General features: G+C 51.5%; 5 protein-coding genes across 5 annotated transcripts; 4 read left to right on the top strand and 1 right to left on the bottom strand.

Moving 5' to 3' along the window:
• Nucleotides 1–46: 46 nt before the first annotated feature.
• Nucleotides 47–3231, top strand: PV09_03095 (3-isopropylmalate dehydratase, large subunit). Its single transcript, XM_016356247.1, has 4 exons — nt 47–625; nt 682–713; nt 765–839; nt 892–3231. Exons 1-4 carry the CDS (start codon nt 526–528, stop codon nt 3001–3003), a joined length of 2319 nt encoding a protein of 772 aa, XP_016215770.1. The 5' UTR covers nt 47–525; the 3' UTR covers nt 3004–3231.
• Nucleotides 3232–5258: 2027 nt separating this feature from the next.
• Nucleotides 5259–8355, top strand: PV09_03094 (uncharacterized protein). Its single transcript, XM_016356246.1, has 4 exons — nt 5259–5555; nt 5619–6460; nt 6512–6886; nt 6943–8355. The coding sequence occupies exons 1-4, from the start codon at nt 5376–5378 to the stop codon at nt 7601–7603; spliced, it is 2058 nt and encodes a 685-aa protein (XP_016215769.1). The 5' UTR covers nt 5259–5375; the 3' UTR covers nt 7604–8355.
• A 1769-nt stretch (nt 8356–10124) lies between these two features.
• On the bottom strand, nt 10125–13495 carry PV09_03093 (uncharacterized protein). Its single transcript, XM_016356245.1, has one exon. It carries the CDS (start codon nt 13245–13247, stop codon nt 10152–10154), a length of 3096 nt encoding a protein of 1031 aa, XP_016215768.1. The 5' UTR covers nt 13248–13495; the 3' UTR covers nt 10125–10151.
• An 827-nt stretch (nt 13496–14322) lies between these two features.
• PV09_03092 (uncharacterized protein) lies at nt 14323–15732 on the top strand (the record flags this gene model as incomplete). The annotated part of the gene is made up of 3 exons (XM_016356244.1): nt 14323–14958; nt 15100–15205; nt 15251–15732. The coding sequence occupies 3 exons, from the start codon at nt 14323–14325 to the stop codon at nt 15730–15732; spliced, it is 1224 nt and encodes a 407-aa protein (XP_016215767.1).
• A 565-nt stretch (nt 15733–16297) lies between these two features.
• On the top strand, nt 16298–18640 carry PV09_03091 (uncharacterized protein). The gene has a single exon (XM_016356243.1). It carries the CDS (start codon nt 16466–16468, stop codon nt 18353–18355), a length of 1890 nt encoding a protein of 629 aa, XP_016215766.1. The 5' UTR covers nt 16298–16465; the 3' UTR covers nt 18356–18640.
• The last annotated feature ends 899 nt before the right edge of the window (nt 18641–19539 follow it).

Here is a 19539-nt window from a genome sequence, read left to right as displayed (position 1 = left end):
TTTCTTTTCTCTTTTTTTCTTTTCTTTTTTCTTTTCTTTTTTCTTTTTTTTTTTTAAAAAAAAAGGTATTATTCCCGACGGAGCCTATTCCCATCGACCAAAAGTGCAGCTTGGCCCGGCTATGAAGTGGTCAACGACCGAACTCTCCGCAATCGCACCTGTCAGCATCTGCGTCACCAAGATAGGGTCGGCCTGCGGGGAAGCCGAACCTTCTTGTTTGTTTCGTGCATGAGCGTCTTCGGAAGCACAGGAAAGCGGAAATTGGTGACAATGCAAGATCCGTCGCAAGTAAGCTGCCGTTCGCATCTGGGCTGAGCAACGGGAATTCGGCCATTGGCTGGTAGCGACCAAAGCCTTGCGCAGCTCCGCGATCGCAGCGTCATCCTCGACCGATATCGGCCGGGTTATTGTGAAAGTGGATGTGATATCAACTTGTGTTTTCACCAAGAGAGGATAATTTCAACCTCTATACAAATTTTTTCACACTGTGGTTTTTCTGGGCAGGAGCCTGAATCACCTTGCAAGATGCCTGGAGTTGTGAAGGGACCCCAGACCCTCTACGATAAGATCTTTGATGCTCATATCGTCAACGAATCCGAAGATGGCACAATCTTGCTCTACATTGGTGAGCTCGGGTAATTCGGTAGTTCTCCTTCGGCAGGAGCTGACAATGTGCTACAGACAGACATCTAACACATGAGGTCACCTCACCTGTAAGCCGTGTTGAATCTCCGTCAGCAAGCTCGTGTACTAACTCTCACCAGCAAGCTTTCGAAGGCCTGGAGAAAGCCGGCCGTAAAGTTCGCAGAACAGACCTCACTCTTGCCACAGTGGATCACGTAAGTTTTTCTGCAAACTTTCAACGTAGATTGTGCTTACGGTAGATGGCAGAACATTCCAACCACGTCACGGAAGACGTATAAGAACGTCGACACATTTGTCGAGGAGGCTGACAGCAAGCTTCAATGCATGACGCTGGAGGAGAATGTGAAGAAGTTCAACGTCACATATTTCGGCCTGGGTGATAAGCGACAGGGCATTGTGCATATCATCGGTCCTGAGCAGGGCTTCACTTTGCCTGGCACCACTGTCGTATGTGGTGACAGTCACACCTCGACCCACGGCGCCTTTGGCGCGCTCGCCTTCGGTATCGGCACATCTGAGGTCGAGCATGTCCTGGCGACGCAATGTTTAATCACACAGAGAAGCAAGAACATGCGAATACAAGTTGACGGCGAGCTTGGTCCGGGTGTCAGCAGCAAGGACATTATCTTGCACATCATTGGCAAAATTGGCACCGCGGGCGGTACTGGCCATGTCATTGAGTTCTGCGGTTCTACTATCCGCGGCCTCAGCATGGAGGCAAGGATGTCCATGTGCAACATGTCTATTGAAGGTGGTGCTAGAGCTGGCCTGGTTGCTCCCGATGAAACCACCTATGAATACCTAAAGGGCAGGCCACTTGCACCGGAATACGGCAGCGCCCTATGGAAGAAAGCTGTGGCCTATTGGGATAGCCTGAAGTCGGATCCTGATGCCAAATACGATGCTGAAGTCTTCATTGATGCCAAGGACATTGAGCCAACTGTTTCTTGGGGCACATCGCCTCAAGATGTAGTTCCAATCACGGGTGTTGTGCCAAGCCCGGACGACTTCAAGGACGAGGCGAGAAAGAAGGCCTGTGAGCGAGCCCTGAAATACATGGGCCTCACTCCAGGAACTCCAATGCAGGACATTGTGCTCGACAAGATCTTCATCGGCTCATGCACAAACGCGCGCATTGAGGATCTAAGAATTGCGGCACGAATTGTCAAGGGCAAGAAGGTTGCAGCGAATATCAAGCGAGCTCTTATCGTGCCTGGTTCGGGTCTCGTTAAACAGCAAGCTGAGGCGGAAGGCCTTGACAAAATTTTCGAGGATGCTGGCTTTGAATGGAGAGAAGCCGGCTGCTCCATGTGTCTGGGCATGAACCCGGATATCCTGTCTCCGCAAGAGCGTTGCGCGTCGACGTCAAACAGAAATTTCGAGGGTCGACAGGGTGCTGGAGGCCGTACGCATTTGATGTCGCCGGCCATGGCCGCAGCTGCCGCCATTACCGGTAAGCTTGCTGATGTTCGCAAGGTTGCTGCCGGCATCCAGCTTCCATCCGTTGCTAAGGGATCACCACGAATCGAGGTTGCGGAAACAAGCGACATTGAATCGGATGCCGACCTGGAGAACTTCACTGACGTTCCAATGGACGGCCAAGGCGCTTCGAAGTCAACAGGAGCCCCAGCCACTGGTGGCATGGAGAAGTTTACTCAGCTGAAGGGCAAGGCAGCCGCGATTGATGTGTCGAATGTCGACACGGATGCTATGATGCCCAAGCAGTTTCTCAAGACAATTAAGCGCTCAGGTCTCGGCTCTGCACTCTTCAATCCGTGGAGATATAATGCAGACAACACGGAAAACCCAGATTTCGTGCTGAACCAGGAGCCTTTCAGAAAGGCTAAGATCATGGTGTGCACTGGCCCTAACTTTGGCTGTGGTTCTTCACGAGAGCATGCGCCTTGGGGGTTCCTTGATTTCGGCATTAGATGCAACATCGCGCCGTCATTCGGCGATATCTTCTACAACAACTGCTTCAAGAACGGCATCCTCTGCATACGAATTCCGGATCAGGCGGTTCTCGAGAACATTGCCGAACACGCAAAGCGAGGCGAAGACATCGAGGTCGATCTGCCTGCGCAGGAGATCAAGGATGAGGCCGGCAATGTGCTGGCCAAGTTCGATGTCGAGCCGTTCCGAAAACATTGTCTGGTCAATGGGCTTGACGACATTGGTCTGACAATGCAAATGGATGACAAGATCACCAAGTACGAAGCTATCCGCTCGAGGGATTATCCTTGGCTCGATGGAACTGGATACATGAGCAGGAACCGCAAAGGTCCAGTTGAGGTGAAGGCTGTCCCCGTGCCTAAAACGAATCGTGGACAAGAGCTCAGTGAGCCCATTGACTGGTAGACTGTTCCAAGTGGATGCATGCCGCAGAAATGCAGTCAAGTGGGATGGAGGGATCCATTATCCGCGCTTAATGACCTTTTCTCGTGATTAACTTCAAACCTCAGGAGCCGGTAGGGGCAGTAGTATGGCTGTGTCTGCCTAATGTAGCTTAGTAAATATATGCTATGCGTGTACGGCCTCACATTGAAAGGGAACTATACGTACAGAATTCAACACGTAGCTTTCTCACCCTTTCTCTGCATCGCATGAAATAGCGCATGGTTGCATCTTTCTGCAGTCGAGCCCTCCGACCCGTCGCTCTTACGTGGCTGGGGAACGTAACGCATCAAGAAAGCCGTACAAATGTGCCGATCAGCGACAAGAGGATGTTGGTGCAAGAATGCAGCCCCACGGCCTAGACTTTTCTTCCCGTAAGCCAAAAGCCGACGTGTGGCGTCTGTGTCATGAGTCGAGGTCTGCGCTGTGGAGTTGGGAATATACTTGCCGGATGCCGCTGGTTCGGCCTAGTAACTCGTGCTGCTCGGTCTAGATCTTTTGGTTGCAAGGTTCTGTAAGGTGACTCCTTGCACGCACGACATGCACGGTTTCGCTTTCGCAATCAGATTGAGCTATGTACCGAGCCTTGGTTTACGTGTCTGTGTTATTTTGTGTTTTTTGTTTTTCCCGTTCTGGATGCTCGTTTGCCTTTTGCGCGTCCGAGCCGCTTCTCGTCAATGAAAAGGGCTTTCGCACGCACCATGACCTCCGCTTAGAGGCGACTAGAAAGCTTTCTAGTGCGTGTGGACATGCGGGTTGAGATATGCTCAAAGGTACTTTTTGTGCGTACAGACGGCTCAGCCTCAGTATTTTCTTTTTTTTTTTTTCTTTTGTTCCGATCACGATTTGTTTCGTTAAGCATCATGCATCTCAACGACTAACGCCCTCGGAAGTATCTCCGAGCAAAGGGCGGCATTGACCAATCACAAGGCGTCCGGAGCTAAATGCGGAGAAGCCTCTGGCTAGTCTGGAAACAGCTCGTCCGATCTTTGCAATTCAACAACCGCAAGATTTTCAACAGTGGCAAATTCGCAGTGTCACTTCCACTGGCTATTTCCACCGCGTCGAGCGCTTATCAGCAACGGATTTAAGAACAGAGATCTCGATGCTCGACAGTTCTGTGGCAATTTCTTGGTACCTCTGGCGACGATCTGGATCCGAGGCGAAGAAAAGAGGCGTGAATTACCGCATGTTACAGCAGAATGGCTGACGAGTTTGCATTCAGCTCTTCCAGAGGGCTTCCGTCGCGAAGGTTCCTCAATCGTACAGTCCGGCACGGGTCGTGAATTGGGGTGTATTCTGTCAAGCGAGTGGAATGTAAGCAAATTGGCAGGACGCAACGGCGTGCCCGTTGATGCGCAATAGTAGTCGTGGCCGCGTAGCTCATTCGCCACGCTTTTCCCAGCATCGAGATTGAAGCAGAAGATCGAATTCTTTGGATTCCCATCATTTCCGACGGCCCCAGCTGGGCAGGGAAGACGGGCGTCCATGTGCCGGGCTTGTACACGCCTGCTCGACGGACTGACACAGCGTCGAGGAGACAAGCCCAGACGCTGAATGCGTCTGCTCTGGCGACATCTGGCAAGTCATTGGGCCAGACGCTTCTTTTTGGCTAAAGTAGTCGAGAAACGCCGTTGACCGTACCCTTGCGAGCCCGCCGCCATCATTTTGCATCCTTGCATTTTCACCCAAAAATCGGAGTAGGTCCCGCGAGTCGCCCTGCACTTGCGTCTCGGTCCGCGGGCGTCAAGATTTTTCGATTGAGAAAGCCGTTCGCGACCGTTGCTCCAAGTCAGCAGACGACGCGCTTTCTCCGACCTTCCCACGTTGACTTGACAGTGCTCTTTTACCACGCTACCTGATGCACAGCTGTCTGTGCATCCCTAGCGAATCCCCTCTCCAGATTGTTCGCAGACCATCCGAAACCCGGAAGCGCGCGAACGACCTTCGTTTGCGGATTCAATACACGTCTAGCCCACTGGTACGCTGGCTGGATCATGTGGGCTTGCTGCTAATCGTCGCATCCGAGGCAAGACGCTTTTTTTTTCATGGTGGTTTTGGGACATGTCTTCTTGTAGGTCATCGCTCTTAGAACAATACTCTCCTCCAGCGTTCAGTGCTCGTTTGCGAACGTGCGATAATCCGTCCAGTCACTGCTGCCCGGCCAGCCTCAGCTCACAAGCTGTCGCGCTGTCGTGGGGCCATCAAGCTCGGCCACGGAGTTCGCCAACTGTGTATTTTCGCGTTATGAGAAAAGGAACAGTCTTTTAGGACTACCCGTCTTCTTGCTCGTAGCGCCTCTGTGCTCACTGACTTGATCACACTGTCGCGCTGACATGAGCTCCTATCAAGCTATACGCCCACGATCTTCTAATCCCCCCACTGAAGACGATGCTTCACAGCGCTCCAGCCAGCCTGCGGAATCGGCTGTCTCTGTGGGAAAAGGTAGAAAGAGAAAAGCGCCTGCCCACGTCTCCCAAAACGCCTGCACTAACTGCAAAAAAGCCCGAGCAAAGGTGAGCGGCCATCATCCCCAGGATTTAGCGTGTGATGTGGTTGTGTTAATGTGGTAATTATAGTGTGATGGGATCGAGTGGCAGACGTGCTCGCGATGTAATAGCAGAGCCTTGAGCGATAGTTGCCAGTATGAAGTTCACGTAAAGACCGCGAAGGAGGAACTCGTTCGCCGAATTAAGCATCTGGAAGGTACGATTGACCAGATGCAGGCTGAGCTCAAGGAGAAGGACACTTGGATACAAACGTTGCGCGACATTTTTAGCCCGGGCACCAGAGGATTCACGATCCTTGAACAACTCCAGAACGACGGCGATTCGTACCAAGCGCTTATCGACACGCTTTCCTCGCTACCAAAGGCATCCAGACATATACCGGGAAATTTACAGCTTCTTCAAGGTTCTGACTCTGGAGACGCCATGGACACAGACGATGATAACACATCTCGCTGGACTAGTGTCACGCAAGACGAGAGTAAGATTCATCATCTGATGGCGCTGTACTTTGCTTGGGTACATCCGGTGCATATGTTTTTCAGCGAACGGCACTTTTTGGATAGTTTCAAGAACCGCAATGGGGTGTACTGCTCTTCCGCGTTGGTCAATGCAATCTGTGCGATGGGATGTCGCTATTGCGAAGATGTTACGGGAAGTAAGGTTGCAATAACGCGTCTTGGGGACCGATTTACTCAGCAGGTCTGGGCTGAGTTGAAACTAGAAAAGGTCTTGACTCCGCTCTCTGCTGTCACTTATGCTATAATGTTCCTGGTTGAGCTCAGCGCAGGAGACGCAAGAGCCGCTTCTTCGCACTTGCGTCTGGCTACAGACTCACTTCGAGAAGTCAACAAATTCGGGTGGTCAGAAGAGGCTTTTCAGATCACGTTCTTCGGCATCAATGCTCTTAACATGTGAGGCTGCATAGACTATGTTAATATGTGATTTGCGGCTAATGATTTTAGCAATTGGTGTGCTCTAGTGTATCAGAAACCGCCCGCGCCTGTTCTACAGCACGCCAAAGTTTTTGAAAACGTGGAACTTGATCGTCCTGGTCAGTCGTGGCGCCATTACAAAGTTGAAGGAGATGCGATAAAACCGGACATAGCATCTCGTGCCTTAGCAACAGCTAAGGAGTCTGCTAAACTCTCCATAATCAACCTCGATGCGATATCCACCTGGTGTGGAGGCCGTGGTCGCGTCACAACGAAACACATTTTAGGGCTTTACGGCAGGTATCTCTCATGGAAGCAAGAGCTTCCTCCTGCGCTGTGTGAGAAGACCTACGATCTACAGGACTTTTCAGTCGAAGGAATTCTACCTTATACCCTTCTACTGCAGTAAGCTCTTCACTTGCTCTGTGTCATGTTGATATAGGAGGCCTAATTGCGCTTAGCATCACGTATTGCGTTGCTATTTGTCAACTATTCAACCCGCTCCTCGAATGTCGTCAACTACCGAAAATTGCCAAGCTTCAAATTCAAGCGATCATAGTACGAAGTGCTCAAGAAGGTTTAGGAATTTGCGAAAAGTTCGCGAAATGTTTCAACAACCGCTATCAGTCACCTTTGCAGGCGTATTGCATGGTTCACCTGGCAGATGTGATTCTTAGGCTCGATAAGCAGAGCGCGGAGAGAATCATATATTTTTGCCTCAAACAGCTTGGAGAAGCGCTACCTGGTTTCCCAGTTGTGGGTCCGTTACAGTCCATGTTTTGCGAATCGGTGCTTGCGTGCGGACTAGATTTGCCCAAGGATGTAGATTTGTTAATGGGCGGCCGATCATGGAAGAGCTACTCCAGAGAGGATAAGCTAGGTTGCTCTGAGAGATTGACTTATACTCAGCCAGTCGATTTGTTGGCTGCGGCAATCGACCCTTCTCTACCCGAAACTTTCAAGTCAGAATGGGATGACTTTATGAAGGATCATGGCAGATGGGAGCTCGGCGATCCGGAGAGGAGACGGCCTTCAAGCACTTCAACTTCCACAGGACCAGAGACACGATCTTCGGAAATGAGAGCGATGGATATAAGCTCGCTCATGAATCCTCGCATATAACAGAGCATATTATGCTGATCGAGACAAGCATGATGAGTAGTCGTATAGTCCGTTGTTGTCAAAGCGTCAATACGAAATTCTGGCACAAGTGCAAAGGACTGACAACTTCCTCAAAAGGTCGAAATCATACTGGCGTGTTAGAGCTTGAGCAGCCCTCTGCACAATAATTTTTCTAGCGCCATCTGATGGCTCAAAATTATCGGAGTAAACTCCCTAGTGGGGCCGCCACTAAACAGCGCTAATATCAACAACGACCCACGGTTCTGCATCACGGAAATCACTAGCGACCATCTTTTCGCCACTGATTTAATTCGGTGTCAGTGCCAGCGCACCGCTCGAAAAGTAGATCCTTCTCCTCGGAGTAAATTTTCTGTGGATTGCTTTGCAACAGCAGGCCAGCTGATATCGATGGTCAAATTCCGCCGCTGGGTTTACTAATCTACGAAGATATCTCCGACTGCTAAAGCAGATATTGCGGCTTCTCACTCCCTTTCAAAGGATCTTTCATTTCCTCAAGTCCGCTCGATGCGCCATAAGGTAACGACATCGTGCTAACCGTTTTGTGTGAAGCACTTGCAAGAGGCATCGCATATGTGCGCGCCTAATTTGAAGCTACTTCGTAATCTGTTCAGCTCGCCTCCGCCGGTACGGTGAGGACAGTAGCAAACTCCCGTGCCCGTTTTAAGACACTAGCTGCATCATCCACAGGACTTCGTCCTAGAAAATGTACTGCTCCTGCTTCCGACGTGTATGTTGTGATCTAGGAGAAGCCGTTCTCCACTTGTCATGCATACAGCGATCAGCCGCAATCATGGAAGAGCACTTAGAAGTCTAGATGGTTATCCTGAAAGTTTGTTTGAATCAACGTAACATCCAAAAGATTATTTAAGTTACCGTAGAATAACAACACTATTGTAGACGAGCCCCTTCTGCCGCGGCTGCCGGCACGGTCATTGAACAGGCTGAGGAGGAGCCTCCGCTGGAGTATCAATTCGTTGGAGTCTGGGGTGCTAGTTCCACCCACAATTCAGGCCATCCATCCAATCGGTCGCTGGGTCGAAATCTGGACAACCTTCGCGCGTAGAACCTGCTTCCACTCAAGGAACTAACAATATGATAAATCTGTACCCAAAGCTTTTTTGACTTCTTGCACATACTTGAACTTGATTGAGCCTCATTCCCTGCAACAACAGCGTTGCACTCCGTCGCGAAAGGGATGAAAACAAGCCAACTCGCCTCGTCTCATCAGCGAGACCGTAAGAGTCCTCCTGAACCCCATATTCAAGCTATGGCTCGAAAAGAGCTGAGTAGCTGTGACGCAAAACACATCAGAATCTGCTTTTAGCTACGATATACTACACCGATCATCACACCCAAACGAGTTGCTACAAGATAAAGAGCGAGTAATTATGATGCCTGCTTCTCATTCTTATGCCGAGCGGTATGTCATTTGCGCAATGAAGAATCACTGCAAACATAGGCATCAGGAAACCTATCCCTCGCCGATGCTAACAGACAGACTCGGAGCTCTCGGATCCAGACCTTTACATTTTTCTCCATCCGCACATTCCTCTCAATGACACAATGCAATTTCACGAATGAACGAAAGCACAGTCTGTGTTTTCAGTCCTGCCTTGATCCGCGACCTCGTACAACGCGTAGTGGTGCCGATCTCGATTGGGGCCAATAGCCGTGTCAATCGGCTTCAAACCACCCAGATCGCGATTTGCAAAGCTCAATGACCGCTTTAAAAATAGTGCGTATCCATCTGCCTGGAAGAGACGTCCCAAGGATTCAACTTCACAGTGGAACCCAAGCAGACTGAGGTTTGTCTTTGTGACTTGCAAGTCCAGTCCTTTCTTACAACCGACCTTAAGCTAGGTGGAGCGCACGAAGATACAACCCCCCTTGACGCCATTCACCCTACCCACTGTATAAACGAGTTCAATCACAGCAAGGTGAAAAAGAAGCGCCAGGATGAATCAAGATGAAGAAGAGAGGAAGAGTGAACATCAGCGGACACATAGCAAGGAACGGGGTTGCCTGAAGACTTCAGCCTTGATATCAGACAGTTCGGTAGCGAGCAAACACTGAACTGTCCATACAAGAGAGGGGAAGAGCGTTTAACTTCGCGTGACTTTTTGATCTGTTGCATACATGTGAAATCGAAGCTCAGGTCAAATCGGCCCGAATTTCAAGTGCGATTCACGTTCCGAACCAAAAGACCACAGTCGCCCAGAAAATAGAAAGGCTTTCGCAAACATTGTCGACGGCCACCAGCAGATGGGGTCGAGGCAAAACCTTTGTAGGAGACATGATGAATATCATATTTTCGTGACCTTCGGTCGCATAGACGTGCAACAAAAGGACAATGAACAAGATTGTTGTGTCTAGATGTAGAGTCGAACAGAGTAAAGAAACAGGCGTGAAAGAGAGGCTTGAACAGGACAAAAAGGGCGGCAACTCAGAAGAGATTTCTTGAGGCCGAGAGAATACATGCGTGTCGGAAAATCAACTGACACCAGAAATGAGCATTTACGGTCTAGGGTTAAAAATACGGACTATCAGTCCGCGAAGGGTATCTTGCCGAGCTCGTACTCCCCGAATCCTTACTTACGGGAGTTCTTTTCTGAGTTCTACTTGAGGTACGCTTTGATGTGCGTTTTGTAGCTGATTTCGTAGCCAAAGTATCCCATTCTTCATCCTCCTCACTTGCTGATGCAGGCCCATGACGATCGACCATTGTTTTTTCCTTATTGACTCCAGATGTTGTATCAGCGTGAAAAGCCTGTAGAGACATCGGTGCAGACACCTGACCAAGCCTATCTATATCCTCGCTATTGTTTAACCTGGAAGCACGTCGTTTCCCTGTTACGTCTGGTGAGTCTCCAACGATCTCGAAGCCACCCGGCTCTGCTTCGGCCTCTGAATCTACCAAGAAGCCGCCGCCAGTATGATTAGGGGAAAGTTGACCGCTATTGAGAACATTACTGTTGCGTAGGAATCCACCTCCTTCAACGTCTTCGTCGTCATTTATAGTATTTGCCTCTCTTTGAGTTAGAGCATGTCCGTGTCCCGACCACGTTCTATCATCATATTCATCTTCGTTGTCTGTGACACCATACTCCTGCCTCATCCTTTCCCGAATTTTAAGTCCACGATAGAATTTCCTCCAAATACGCAAAACGATTTCCTCTCTTTTCTTATTTTCTTTTTCTACCCTGATCTTTTCCTCTTGTCTCCAAGCATCAATAACCAATTCAGCACTACCTTCTGCGACAACGACTCCCGTAATCACAGGCACAGCTCTTTGCTTTCCAAACTCGAATCCTGTACACGCATCGGCAAACTCAACACCCAATTTCTTGCAAACCTTTGCGATGCCCCGGATCGGGATGTGCACCGCGCCCTTAGGCACCATAGATGGTACGTAAACGTCGATGTTGCCAAATCCGTTCTTTGGTATCACGCCATCGGGACCAATCGGATCTGGCACAATCCACTCGGTTTGATACTCTGCGTAAAGGCCTTGTAAAGGTTTCTCTCCATTGTCTCTGGCTTGATCTTCAAGCTCGCGCTTACGCTGCAGAGTTACGGCACGATAAGGCACTTGCTTCAATGGCTGCTCCCCTACTTTGATTTGCCGGCCTTCTTTATGCCATGTCTCCGCAGTCTTTGTCAACACTAAGTCAGATCGCTTATAGACTGGTTCGGAAACTGCATTGTCGCCCTTCCCATGGTGAAAGTGCTTGACGGGCTTTGCGCCCGGCCGAAGAGCTTCTTCGCGCCTAAGATGGCGCTCGAGCACGAACTCCTTGGATTGTTTATAGGCCTGTAATGTGTCAGGGGCTGCGTTTTTCTTCCCATCAAGATCAGGCTTAACAGGAACAAGATCTGTCCCATCCTCTATGTCGTCCGCAAGAGTTCTCTTGGAAACGGGACGAGTATAGCCTCGCATCACTCGCTCGAACCAGTCATACTCTTCATAAAAAGCGATTTTTCCATTTTGATTGTACACAGGCAGTTTCTCGACCGAGATACGAAAGCCTTTTGTCCGACCAGGCCACTGCCTCTTTCGGAGATAGCGAACTGTGACGTCTTTTGCTGTGCCATCCGAAGAGAATGCTATGACATAGCAAATAACTTGCTTAGACTTCTCTGCTGCGGCTCCACGGGGCTCGAAGTTGGTGAGATGATCCGGAGATGTTACCACGTGAGGGTTGAGGAGGGTAGACACAGGAACGTATGTGTTAGAGATTGGAGAGAGGACTTCAGTCCAGTAAGTAGGATAAAGTAAGTCGCGATCAAATTGTTTCGATGATATCTGTGTTTTCGAGAGATTCTTCGGTGTAGGAATGTCTTCAGAATCTGTTAACGAAGCATCGCTACTGCTGCTTTCGTCGGCATCGAGCCTTATTGGTCGCGACTTGGCCCCTTTACTTGCTTTACTTCTCTGTACTTTGGGACCTTTATCTATCCTGCTTGACGAGACATCCGACTCAGTCGCCCGGTTATCTGAGGTCATTCTCGTCGGCGTTTCTTTGCGCGGGTTCGCTTCCTCAACTTTAGACCATCCAAAGCCAGTCGGCTGCAAACTTGCAACAAGTCTCGCTTCGATTCCCAAGCCTCTCAAGAGTGCTGTGAATAGCTGCGCACCAACGTCCCTGCTACCTTGACACTTCTTTGCGCACTCTTTGAATTCATCGAGGTCGGCAATACGTTCGCCGTGCCTGCATGGGTCGTGTGGTCCGTCATTGAAAGAGTCAATTTCCTGCCTCAACTCCCACAGACTGCGATAGCCCAATTTGCGAAGCGACGGCGCCGTGACTCTGAAGCGCTTCTTCCAGTACGCAGCCAGATACTTGAGAAGACGAATAAGTGGATCGCTTCGCGCACTATCCTCCGACTTTTCGGCGTAAACTCCCCAATCGCGTGTCTGTTCTCTGCCCGACTTTTGCGCCTCCTTTCCCGTTTTCGGTTTCTTTCCCTTGCTCTTCTTTTCCGGGGCTTCATATCCCATTGCAAGCCTCCATCTCGAGACTTCTCCCTTTATAGCTTCAGGAAGGCTGTTGAGGAGGACGAGCTGAAGTTCCGCATTATTGATCCAAGAGTTTCTTATCGTGTTGTGATACAACAGGAATTGTACGTGCATACAATGTGTCATCCACCTCGCTTCCCTCATTTTCTTCGTAATTGTTGCCTTGCCACCATGCTTCAGCGTGAGTCGTGTCGGCTGAACATCGCCCGGTCCTCGAACGGTAATTTGTAAGTTATCTGCAATCTCAGGGATAGGAAGCTCTGCTTCGACTTTTCCATCTCCTCCAACGTCTTCAAACTCAAGGTCGTCGTCTGAGTCAACAGAGGCTGCCTTCTCGCCTCTTGACTTGTGCTTTGCCGTTGAAGTGGGAAGTACGTCTTCAAACTCATCTCCGCTGGAATCATCGCTCAAGGATGACTGTTCGTCCGACAGTGCTTCCAGAAAGGCTCTATTCTCAGTTGCAGATGTTTTATTCCCGAAGTTGCTGTCTAGAGCAGTAAAAACATCCGTATTTGTTTTGCGTGAAGCCTCTATTCGCTTTCGTCGGCTTGAGGCTGGAGGTGAGGGTGAACGGAGTCGTTTGCGTGGGAGGAAGGGCGGCATCATATACCATGAGACGCATATCGAGGATGGGATGTATTGCTAGAGACATCTATCAAAGATTATTTCGGATTCTATGCTGCCCGCGCTGCGGCACAAATCAAGGTCTCGCAATGTTCAGAGAACGAAAAGCTCCGATCCGGAGGTGGCGATCGATGAGGTCACGGCGTCTGAAAGTCCTCGTGTACGAACTCTACTCGAAATTTATTTTCTCGCCAGGCTTCGACAAAGACAGCCTTTGTGTACACTCGCACTTTTCATCGTTGCTTGTTGTGGCAGGAAAGCTACGAGCACGGTCTAGTCATGAACGTGGACTCTCTCATTCATGGATCGCGTTTCGTAACGTTGACGCGGTCTCACATGACCAGATTTCTCGTATCGTCTTGATTAACGTGAAAGAACATGATAATCAAATAGAGCGGTCTATATACCAGAATGGACCTTTCAATCTGTTTCAGATCTAACTATACCGCAGACAGCCAAGACGCTTTACAATTGTCTCCTTCCGGTTTAACTGAATCACCAGAATTCTTACTTGAATTCTGGAATCACTTGCTTCCATTGCGGAATATATTGTAGAGCTTTTTATGTCCTGGAATGGCAGTGGTCGCCGTATTTTTGGATGGCAATCAGTGAGTCTTCGAGCCCGGCGCTCAGAGCGCGTTGCAGAGGCAGTCTGATGCAAATATCCAAAAGATCACTGTGTAAACTGTGCACTGATCCTTATAGATGCGATGACATCAGGAGCTTCGCAGACGTACCTGGATGTCTACAACATTCACTCGCGCGGACAAGAACGCCAGTCACAACTTGAAATTACCATGAACTGGCCTAAAGAGACTTGATGGTTTTCTGTGATTTACAGTGAATTTCATGTGCAACTGACTGCATTTTATTCGTCAACACAATGGGTAAGAGAGTTGAATAAGAGCAGCACGAACACTCTCTAATCACAGTGTAATCTTAAACATTAATATTTTTCTCCATTATTTTTGGCCTCCCCCCAGTAATCCAGATTGCTTCATATCTGAATATTGCTGAATCTCAAGGCATCGGTTGAACTGGCGCAAACGTTGCTGTCATGGAATCACAGATAGCGCCAGAGTCAGAGAGCGACGATGATTCCCTGTCTTCTACCTACAGCGCCGCTCTCATTGATCCAGATATTGAGGCCGTGGCTCCCAACTCCTTCATGGACGTTTGTGGCGTTCTGATCCCGCTTCCTGTCCCGAGAGGCTGGCTTGAGATGCACTGTCACAACTGCAACGCAAATACAGACGAGGCTGGCAACTACTTTAGCGGAATCTCAGGCTTATGGTCTCACCTTTCGCAGTGTTGTTCCAAGATTGGAAGTTTGCTTCCTGAGGACGGCTACGACTATGTTAGGGCCTTATGCGTCAAAAGAGAGCTAAGCAATGAAGAGGGTGAGGCTGTTCGCGCCAATCCAACCCTTATCCCTCGGTTGGGTCCTCGCGGTATTTTAAGAGGCGATGACGATTTTGTCCCAAATACATACGTGGATCCTGTCGCCAAAAGAGATTCTAACCTAGATCTGGACCATCTGTACTCCTGTCCCGTGTACGTGCGGCACGGTGGGCAATGGTTAAAGCTCTGCTGCTACAAGTGTAAGGCTGTTAAAGATGCTGCCGGCCAAGTTTTTGAAACCTTGATGCCATCCGAGAGCATATTCTTCTTGAGCATTACGTGGAGCCTCCAAGTCAATATACACAGCTGATCAAGATGTGCACGGCTGAGGCGTTAGACTTGTCGGATATTCAACGGTTACAGAGAGACGAAAAGGTAATTCCCCTGTGCGAACGCGTGACGCAAGAAGAGATACTCAACGCCTCGCCCGAAGGATCTCGCGAAGAGCCCAGAAAGCCAGATCAGCGTTGCGACGCAGGTTCAAGGTGGGGAGAGTGAAGGGAACTTGGCTACCAAAGGTGATGAAGCCAATGGAGAAAGTAAGCTGGGTTCTGCGTCCACGGTGAACTAACTACAAATCTTAGAAAAAGAGCGGATCACCTTCGCAACATGGCAGAGCGCTTTTTGCAAAACACGCAGAAACTCCCTCTGCGTCGGAGACACGCTCTCGGAGTTATCCACGTCCGAACCACCTAGTGACAGCGATGCCGCACCGCATCGTGGGGACGGAGTCATTTACATCGAAGACGAAGCTGTGTCCTTCGTCGTTGTCGGCGACACCATCCAGCATCTCGAGTGTTGCCCCATCTACATCCGTTGGCATGGGCAATGGTACAAGTGCTCCTGCCCGGAGTGCCGCGCCAACTGCAACACAGCTGGCGAGTACTTCAAAGACTTCGCCGAATTTTACGAGCACGTTGAGCGGTGCGATCCTAACATCAGATTCGCGCCTAAAGAATCTCGATTCGAACGCTTTGCGAGATGTTCGGAAAGGGTAGGGGAGGACGAAGTCATAGGCGTTGCAGAGGGAACGGTGGATGTAGCGAAAGTGATAGCAAGCATTTAGAATTTAAGCATGTTGTCGGTCTCCATCGGAGGGTTCGTGATTCAGCGTGCTTGTCGCCACGAAGGCGAAAGATCTCGAGCCGAGCGCAACGACAGAATGAGACTTTTAAGCAAAACCCCCCCCCCCCACATGAATTCGGGCAGAGGCCTTGTCTATTTTGTTCCCTCTAATAAGATCTGCTGTTCTACAGATGGCTCCCTGGAAAAAGCTAAATTTGGGCTCTCGATCCGGTCGATCGGTTGTTTACCAGCTGACGAGGCTTGAATGCAAGGCAAGGACCGAAAGCACGTGTGTCTTGCAATGTCGAGCGACCACGAGCTGGTTCAGGTCGTCTCCAGATCCGATCCCCAGCTCAATCATGAGGAGCCCGTTCTCAGCGTGCCTAAACGTAGGATCCCGCAGGCACGCGTTTTGCATGCGATGGTAAGATACAGGTCCGCACGCAGACCGTACGGTCGACGTTCGCACTGGAAAGTCTGCCGCACGGTTGGCGTGCATCCCTGCAGTATGGGGGGAGCGTGGATATCCGCAACGTCAGCGCATTCTTTTGGGAGCTCCCCGTAGCAGATCAAATCTCCTTGAAACCAAACAAATGCACATGTGGCCCAACGACGCATAGCCCCGATCCGCTCTACATGCTCACCGGAACGTCATTCTTCTCCGTTCACCTTGGGATACGATACATGCTGTCCGTTGGGTGTGCGTTCTCGCTAGTCGAAGGGCACTAGCTGCCATGAACCACCCCGCAAGCGCATCTAGCAGGACTTCCTCCACGCCCGCCAGCGACACATTGAGACCGCGAGTGCGCAAACTTATCTCCGGACTTGATGATGACGAGGACACTGGCCTAGATGCTGGCGGCGTCACGAGCGGGCGGGTAGCGTCGCCGCGGCATTCGAGACCGACGTCACCACTTCCAACCAAGCATCCGTCGAGGACGAGTGTTCGCGACCCCCCACGAAGCACCTTCAGCAGTGAGGCACCCGGAAAGCGATTGCAGAGCCCGGGTGGCTTAACGAGTCTATGGGGAGGCAGCTGGTCTAGCTTGCAGGGGCTGGCGAGCAGTTTCCTGGGCGGCGAGACTGCTGGCAGCGCTGGCAACAGTCGCACAGGTAGCAGGAGCAGACCCTCTACTATGCTATCATCTAGTAAGCCCAGGAGTGGAATACCAACCGAATGGGGCCCTTCCGAGAGCATCCAGGTTGGCTCGGGAACCAATGAAGAGAGGGACGCGCTGATACGAGCGGCAAAGCGTAAGGAACTGTTGCGGGCGAATGGACATGGCATGGTTGATGCGAGTGGGCGGCACAAGAGACGCACTTCAGATGACTTCACGGGGTTGACAGGATCAGTGCAGCCTAGCGAGGACAATGATCGCGACGCGCTAGTCTATCTCCATCATGTGAAGCCAAACGACACGTTTATCGGTCTCACCATAAAGTACAATTGCCAAGCGGCAGACATCAGGAAAGCGAACAGACTATGGCCGAACGACCCAATACAGTCACGCAGTACCATATTGCTTCCTGTGGACGCATGCGGCGTGAAAGGCAGACCGGTTCCAGGGCCGGAGCCCATCATTGAGGAGCAGGATCTTCTCGGGGACCCCAGCGAGACCATTAGTATGCATGAGAGTCCAAAAGAGTCACCTCCAGACTTCGTCAATGGCTGGCACAAGGCTTTGGATCATGAAGACACGGCACGGCCGTCATCCTCACTTCCCACATCATGTGCAGGTTCGACAGCGGGAGATCCGCTGGAATTGCATTGGAAGCACGAGTCGTGGGTGCTTCTCCCCAGCGAAAAGGAGCCCGTTGAAATTGTGCGGCTGCCGCGTAGGCATCTGGGCTATTTTCCGCGAGCGCGGCGAAAAAGCAATCCCTACTCGGATTTGGGCACGCCGCGCATGACCCCCACCACCTCGCTCGACATACCGCGCATTCCACCTTCTCCGGGTTCCGCGCAGTCGGAAGCGTATGCTGCGCTGCGGCCCTCGCCTTCGCGACGGCGCTCTCACTCCAACGCGCACTTCCCATCGACGAGCCTGTTCTCCGGCCCAGGAGGCATTGGGAGCCTCAGCAAAAATGCCAGCACCATCGGACCAGCCAAGGACCGACTGAACGAGCTCCTGGGCCCGCACCTCCCTAACGTGGCGCCCCCGCCGCAGCAAACCGTCTTCACGCCTTGGAATCCAGGCATCCGCGACGAAGATCTCATGAGCTTTGGCGAAGCTTCCCCAGCGATCCCAGTCGCAGACGCAACGCACTCGGACGGCCTGTCCAGCATCGACTTCCAGGAGATGACGGGAAAGGTTGAGCGATGGGTCCGCAAGACGGTCAAGAAGGCCGGGAGCGCGTACGCCGCGAGCGCGAGTGCGAGCGCGAGCCGGGGAATCCAGGGGATGGCGGCCGGGAGCGGCGTAGGCGATCTGATCGAGCTCACAGACTCCTTCGAGATCGGAGAGGGCAACCGGAGTGACGATCTGATCGATGTCGGGCACCAAGGCGAGGGGAGCAGTGCCGCAGAGTTTGGGGCCGAAGGCATGAGAGGGAGGAGGATGGTTCGGCAAGCGAACGCCCATACTTCGGACGACGGTCGTTTGAAAGGCGGGAAAGGCGACTGAAGGAGATCGCCGGATGCTCAGAGAATGATGGGAATCAGATTTTTTTTTTGCTTTCCTCAAATGTTTCTTTAAGCTCTTGTGATCTTCTTCATGAGCCGTAGCCGACACAAAATCTTTGTTTCTTTTTTCCAAATGTTTTTTTTGTCGGGATGCATCCTTTAGCGACATTGTTTCTGGCGTGCCTACGAGCTCTCTGAATTGTACACAGGGATTTTATCGAGTGGTCGGGCGATCAATTGGCGACGTATATTACAAACACACACACACACACACACACACACACACACACACACAGATCATTCCTACGATTAGAGCACAAGTGACCCGCTTCCTGGCCCGTTCCCAATGCCACCAATCGCGACGTACCTCGAACGTCCCCCCTCCCAGATCCGACCCGTTCGCCGTCCTAAGACGACTAGAGCGAGAAACGCAGCGGGAGACGACGCGCCGCCGAATGAACGGCAAGACACACGGTAGTAAGAAGGGTCGAGGGTGTCTTGACCCATCACCGCGTCGGCTGGGGACCCAGAGACAGGTTCGTCGTTTGGAGAGCGGCAATCGCCGCATGCTACCGTGTCGGGCCGCCGTCGCCGACGCCGCATGCGCCGTAAAGGGTGCCTTGCCATGCTGCTCGCCGCTACACCGCGCGGTTGAGTCGCATGCAGGCGCGCACGCACGCGCGACGCAGGGCCAAGGGCGGACCTCGAGCCGGGGCAAGGGCGCCTTGGGACCCATGGTGGCGATCGCGGACGATCCCTTTTGCGAGCGAGGACGGGCTGAGAGGAAGCGGAGTGGTTTGAGGCGGGAGGACCAAAGGCTAGAAGGTACACGGTTGCGCGGATGGGCAAGGACGGCCGGGCGGCGTCGTCGGGGGCGACGAAGGCGCATTAGGACAGCGCGAGCAGGCAGTAGAATAAGGGGTGTGAAGGGAAGTAGGAGACGCAAAAGGAGAAAGGGCGACGGGATGTGGGGGAGGGAAGGGAAAGGGAAGGAGGAAAGGCCCGGATCGTGAAATGACGCCTGGCAGGCGCGCGACAATCGTAGGGCTGCACGCTCGCGCCTTCTTGCGCCCAGAAGTGCGAAGCGGCGACTGCTGAGAAAGCAGTGACGCCGCTCAGAAACGAACGGACGGCAGAATTACTTGTTGTGGATTGATCTGCGGACGGGGTTGATGGCCCGTCAAC

Source organism: Verruconis gallopava (genome assembly GCF_000836295.1).
Source record: "Verruconis gallopava strain CBS 43764 unplaced genomic scaffold supercont1.8, whole genome shotgun sequence".
Lineage (NCBI taxonomy): Eukaryota > Fungi > Ascomycota > Dothideomycetes > Venturiales > Sympoventuriaceae > Verruconis > Verruconis gallopava.
The sequence above is the reverse complement of the archived record's forward strand: the minus strand, read 5'-3'. Positions and strand labels throughout refer to the sequence as shown.

Bases quoted from the DNA above. Each gene is read 5' to 3' on its own strand.
- PV09_03095 (XM_016356247.1), top strand. From the start codon at position 526: ATGCCTGGAGTTGTGAAGGGACCCCAGACCCTCTACGATAAGATCTTT. The intron at 626-681 runs GTGAGCTCGGGT...AATGTGCTACAG, and splicing joins CACAATCTTGCTCTACATTG to ACAGACATCTAACACATGAG. The intron at 840-891 runs GTAAGTTTTTCT...GGTAGATGGCAG, and splicing joins CTCTTGCCACAGTGGATCAC to AACATTCCAACCACGTCACG.
- PV09_03094 (XM_016356246.1), top strand. From the start codon at position 5,376: ATGAGCTCCTATCAAGCTATACGCCCACGATCTTCTAATCCCCCCACT. The intron at 5,556-5,618 runs GTGAGCGGCCAT...TGGTAATTATAG, and splicing joins GCAAAAAAGCCCGAGCAAAG to TGTGATGGGATCGAGTGGCA. The intron at 6,461-6,511 runs GTGAGGCTGCAT...TAATGATTTTAG, and splicing joins GGCATCAATGCTCTTAACAT to CAATTGGTGTGCTCTAGTGT.
- PV09_03093 (XM_016356245.1), bottom strand. From the start codon at position 13,247: ATGATGCCGCCCTTCCTCCCACGCAAACGACTCCGTTCACCCTCACCT.
- PV09_03091 (XM_016356243.1), top strand. From the start codon at position 16,466: ATGAACCACCCCGCAAGCGCATCTAGCAGGACTTCCTCCACGCCCGCC.